The sequence below is a fragment of the Triturus cristatus genome, chromosome 1_2, assembly GCF_964204655.1.
Source record: "Triturus cristatus chromosome 1_2, aTriCri1.1, whole genome shotgun sequence".
NCBI classification, from domain to species: Eukaryota; Metazoa; Chordata; class Amphibia; order Caudata; family Salamandridae; genus Triturus; species Triturus cristatus.
In genome coordinates, this window is record NC_140580.1 from 23,279,186 (window position 1) to 23,285,185 (window position 6,000).

Here is a 6,000-nt window from a genome sequence, read left to right on the forward strand (position 1 = left end):
TGGCTGAAACTTGTTTCATCTCCTAAAAGCGTATTTCTCTTTTCTTGCAGTGCCGCAATAAGGACCCCTATGTGCAACTGGCGTAGAAGCAAAGAGCATGGTAAGTTTTAGGATACACCGTTCATCGTGGTGTATTTGTGGGAATTCAGCAAACCCCTCCAATGTCCTTACTGGGACAGACATTGCACTGGAAAGAAAGTTGTTTGAAGGACAATGTATGGTGCTTTGAAGGGAGCTCAGGGGCCTGGTGCACACACAGTATAAGAGTTCAGACGAAACGTTCACAATCAAACATGGCATTCTTTTTATTTATGTATTTATCTCTGTGATTCCAGCCCACAGCACTCTGCAGCGAGTGATTGGCTTTCAAACTGTTCCTATCAGTTCTGTGATGTTTGAGCCTTAAAAAGCTGCTCCATTTATTTACCGCAATGGATGTCGAAACAATTATGAAACCCCAAACCATAACTTACAATATTCAGTGTTTTTAATGAAATGTAATCCATAGGAATACCTGCACCTTAATTGGTGTTTTCTAAATTGATTTCTTTGTTTTTCTTAACATGCATGCAAGAAACACTTGAATGTTGTATATGATTGAAGAAAACTCACAGATAACACCAGAGGTTAAAGTGAAGTTATGGCTAACTGTTGGTTACAATACCTCAATATATTTTCTGAGAACCTGAAACCATAAATCATAAATAGCCATGCAAATTATAACTTACACACAGATGTAATGCTCATGACCTCCTAGTATTAAAAGTGAAATACAACTAAAGCTGCCTGTTTGCCGTTTTTACTGATGTTTACAGATAAATACAGACAGAAAATCATTTACTTACCTGTCTGTATTTATTTTTAAATGTGGATAAAACCGTATATTAGGTTGTTTTTTCAGTTATTCTAAATGCTGTCAGTCATGACTGCCAGGTCAATTACTGTGTAGATTAACAGGTACAAGGGTTAAAAAGAAAGTCATTTTGGTAATGAGGCTTAAACAGCCCCCTGGTGGCATATATTATTTTTATGGAGAGGGGCCCCCTCCCCAAGCCTCAATGGTACCGGAGAGCCCACCCTTGGGGTCAAAGTTTAACTAAAATAGGAGGGGCCCGGCAGCCCTCTTTCCCAAGTCTGAAAAGGCTTCGGGCAGCACACCACCGGGGCAGTTTCCTTTAAGGGTAGGGGTAACATGGCCCGCCTCCCTGAGCCATTAATGGCCCTGGGAACCCCATCCCCTAGGACCAGCTTACAGGCAAATATCCCAGGTTGTCCACCCCCAGGACATAGCGGCTTCCCTACCTGCAGCAGCGCGGGCAGGGAAAGCTGTGTTTGCTCTCGCTCAGTGGGAGGATTTTTAAATCTCCTTCCAAGTAGGAACAAACAGCAAGTCCGCTTCCAGCTGGCAGGAGCTTCAGAATTTTTCCTACCTGCTGAGAGGGGATTTTAGATCTGTTTCCCTTCCTGCAGTGTGGGTTTGGCTGTATTGGGAGGTGCAGGCTGCAGGGCCGGGCTGCAGACAAGGCTCTGCAGCCAACCCCCGCCGCGTTCGGCTGAAGTGATTTCATCAATTCTGTGATTTGAGATGTCATCACTTGCATACTCGTATACTTGTGCATTCCTTCTGTGCCACTCAAAGAATAGAATAATAGACAAGCAATCTAATTAGGTTTGTTTTTTGTTAAAAAGGCTGTATGGTGATTCGCATGGGGAGGTCCTTGCTGCTTATTTACCTGCGTTTGCTCTCCTTTGCTTCCCTTAGATTGAATCCATCATGAATACAAGCGGATGCTTCAAGACATCAACAAAGAAACCAGCAAGACCATGCTGTGCATCACCTCTGAGCCATCACCATATACAGAAGCAATTCACAATGACATTGTTCATATATTTATTGTGTTTTAGCGTCACTTCTCAGGTCGGGCAGGTCGGCAGGAGGGTATGCCGTCAGCGACATTTCACAGTGCTTGAACTCTGCTGGAGCAATGGATGTTGCTCATTAGTACATTTCAGCAATTGAATAAATGAGTGTCTGATGCAACTCAAAGATCTCCTTTTTACTCTGAATTGTTCATTAAAAAAACGTATGTCTTATTGGTCTTACATGTGTGATTGGACAATGAAAGCCCGGCCTGGAAATATGTGTTGCTTAGTTCCTTAAGGACTTTAAAACAAACATGTATATTGATAAGGCGCTTGTGGGTAAAAACGACTCAAGAGTGAGCACTAAGGATCTGGTCGGTCTGTGTTGCGACTCAACCTAATACAAGAAGCCTGTGCTCATCGTTCACTGTTGATGTTGTGTGCCGCTGTATATGTGCTCACTGCTTCTTCCTATGTATCAGCACATGTTCGTCTTTTCTTTTCCAACTTTGATTGTACGTGTCAGTGTTAGTTTCCCCAATCACCCTCAATTACATTATCAAATGACTGGAATCAATCACTATATAGTTTGAATTTTCATTTGCAAAGGCTCATGTTTATGCTACATGCTTCCTAGGGTCCTCCGGCACTGGGCAAACTTTTTATGTTACCTGGTGCATTCAGTTCTTCCCAAGTTGTCGTCTTTATATACATAAGTCCAGGGTTCAGGTTTAAACAACAGGAAAAGAGCACTTCCTTGTGATACAGAAATATTTGGATTCCTTTCTGCTGATGGAGATTATGGTACAAGAGTATTTTAGACAAAATATCGTCTGACAGAAATAGATTGTCCTAAATATAGTTCACAAAATTTGCTCATTGGATTTCATAGGAAAGAAATCTATACCCAATTGGTGACGGTTTTTAAACTATGTTAAGGACACAATTTTCTGGTAAGCATTATTTTTCATAATGATATTCTAACATTCACCTTACACGATGCTATCGTTAATACAATCTCTTTTCACACATGGCTCAATTCTTTAATGTCTGACAGTTCCCCTCTCACTAATATCAGAGGAAACGTATATCAGACTAAGGGGGGCATTTAAACAATGGCGGCTAGTCCTCCAGACAGTCAGAGCAGCAAAGGTTCAGCCTCTGCCCACCCCGCAGAGGAACACCTTCTAAACTCTGAGTTTCCCACCCGTTTGGTGGGGATATATGTCAGAATTTTGGATACAGAAATAGCTTCTAAAAGAAATATTGCGCCCAAAATATAATCTAGCACATTATTGCCCATGTAGGTGTAGATCTTTTTTTTGCAGAATGAAATTCCTCACAGTATCAATCTGGACAATATACACCAGCACCCAATAATCCCCCAATTATTTTCTTAAATCACCCATAGGGGGCACTATTCACTCAACTCAATGGAGCCCTACATGAAGTATTTTTGTATTAAGACAACAATCCTTCCTTATCACCAAAAGGAAATCCTTACAACTCCATTGCATGGTGTGAGGCTCTTTGATCAACTACCTACACCAATATACTCCAGCCAAGCAAGTGAATGAAGTGTGTCCGCAATTTCTCTTCCAAACACAAAATGATTGACAAAGGTTTTACAACTAAAGGCTTTTCTTTGTCGAGATTTACATTTATTATCATAGATTTGTTCTTAGCCTGTTGAAAGTTGCAGATACCAGTGATTACGGCTTGGCTGCTACGTGTGTGATGGTGGGAGCTACATGGCAGATTGCCTATTGAGGTTGTAGTTTGATGATCCAGATGTACATAATGGTTAAGAAAATGAAGCTGGCTAATGCTTAAGTGGAAGAGAAAAATGTTGGAGGAGTGACCAAAGGCAAGTGGGGCAGTGCTAAGGTTGCATAATCACATTCAGGTACTCTGTGGTGTAGAGATAGTTACAGAAAACCATAAATCAGATTTGTGACAGTGAGACAGAGACTATTCTTTTAGTCCAGGCTAGGTGTGCTGTGTGATGCATGAATTAGCTTCATTGTACTAATTCCCTTAAGGGAATCAGGCATAGGTTGATCTTGACTGCCATTGAAATGGGAGCTGCACTCAGAAAAGGAGGAGGTGGAAACATTGGTGAAAATAATGGTGGTCCCTCCTTCTAATAGTTGTGAAGTACTTGAGGAAAGGTGGTAGGATTTCATACAGCAACGCAGTCACAAAGCTCAGCCTTTTGCAGTAAAACACTTTGTCATTCCATTTGCCTCAGGGAATAAAGTTGGTGTTTACATATGTAGTCAGGATGATGATTTTCATTGAAAACGATATAAATGGCTCACCTAATGGGCACTAGTTTAATACTCACAAAATTAGTTTTCTCAAGTTTCCTCAGTTAACCCCTTCGGTGCTCATGACGGAACGGTTCCGTCATGAGCCACGGTTGAGCTGTGCTCATGACGGAACCGTTCCGTCATGACCACGCCCGCGCAAGAAACCGTCAGCACAGCGGCGGAATTTGCGCAGCATGGAAGGGGTTAAGATTGTCTTATGAAATGTATCCCAGACAACTAAATCCACTGGAATTTTACATAAAATAATAGGCTGTCTAAAATACACCTTATGAAATATAGACCTGTGGTTGTTAACCTTTTGACTTCTGTGGATCCCAATTAATCTTTACTGGAACCCCGGGACCCCACTGAACCGTCATTTGAATCCCCCCCACTGAGTCATTACTGGAAAACCAGGGACCCCAGCCGAAGGATGTTCAATGATATGAACAGCAAAATATTACACTCAGAATACAGAGCATTAATCATGCAAATACACAAACTGTAAATATTTAATTTATTTCACAATACAAAGATAACACAAATCTAAATTTGTATTGGAATTTTGATGCTTTTCTAAATTCAATTGAGGTCACTTATCATTCATACTATATTTTGTTTGATGCACTTGCACTGCTTTCAGAAATCAAACTGAGGATACAGACTTAATTTCTATCCTCCATTTTTAAATTCCATGACATTCACTGAACATTTTAAAATTTTCAATTTGACATTTTGCTTCTTTATTTGTATAATCTTTATTAACCTGGTAATATCGTTTAATTTTCTAAGCAGTGGTGGACCCCCTGAGTAGGCTTTGTGACCCCCAGGTGTCCCCCGGACCGTAGGTTAAGAACCACTGATCTAGACCGTAACAACCATATTCCAATGGGATTAGGACAATATGCCTACAAAGGGAGAAAACATTTTCATTTAGAGGTCGTTTAGATCAGTGGCAGGAGATGGCAGGTATTTTCGACCCACATGTGTGCATATGCTTTCCATCATTTGTTTTACTTGGGGAAACCAATCTTCTGGTTTGAAGAAAAGATCCCAGTAAAATAGAAGACATTGAACTGGTAGGAAGTAGGAAGGTTCCAATTTGAGTTGTTAGCATATGGAGTGTTTCATGTTTAGCAAGATGTGGATATGTAGTTATGAACTTCATTTGAATTCTGATGGTGCCCAGGCCTGGGAACTGAAGAACGGTAGGAGGCATGTAGTCAGAAAGCAAGTCTTGGTTCTCCACTACTTACAACAAGCCAGAGTTCTGTGAATTCATTTCTGAGTGGTTTGCTTTTTGTTTGTTTTGCAAGTATACAGATATGTGGAACTGCATCACACCTGATAAGGTCACAGATATGGGAACCTCAGCAGGTGGAATCTCAGGAGAGCGCCATCTATGTCTTATAGAGTATTTGTAATTTGAATGTAAAGGGAAGCCTTGGTTTTCTGGGATACTTCCCTTGTTTGGTTTGGCTCTTGCACTGTTGTGATTGTGGCACCTTTCTGTCAGTGAATAAAGCTGCTATTGTGCCAAGATCTTGAGTACCGTGTGCTTCTTCAAAATGAAATAAACTAGAAGGCCCCTAACCGTCTCAGTGACAGATCACCACTGATGATGCTGGTCTAGCTCCCCTGTACACTAACATCTCTGGCAGGTAAAGACAAAAGGTGGTATGTAAGTCATTCCAGTGGAAGGGATCATGTGATGTGGCTGCGTGGCAGAGCACACAATAGATGCTGCCGACTAGCGTTAAGACCTTGGCACAAAACATGAAACTCAAAGAATAATTCCTCACAAAAGGTTATTAATACAGAATAT

At 41.1% G+C, this 6,000-nt stretch overlaps 1 protein-coding gene across 1 annotated transcript in view; it reads left to right on the top strand.

Moving 5' to 3' along the window:
* Nucleotides 1-5,717, top strand: part of MYBPH (myosin binding protein H) — a 160,133-nt gene extending 154,416 nt beyond the window's left edge. The window contains exons 10-11 of the mRNA XM_085600181.1: nt 51-100; nt 1,763-5,717. Of these exons, the coding sequence (XP_085456307.1) occupies nt 51-61 (11 nt within the window). The 3' untranslated portion in view covers nt 62-100; nt 1,763-5,717. The remainder of the gene's footprint in view (nt 1-50; nt 101-1,762) is intronic.
* The last annotated feature ends 283 nt before the right edge of the window (nt 5,718-6,000 follow it).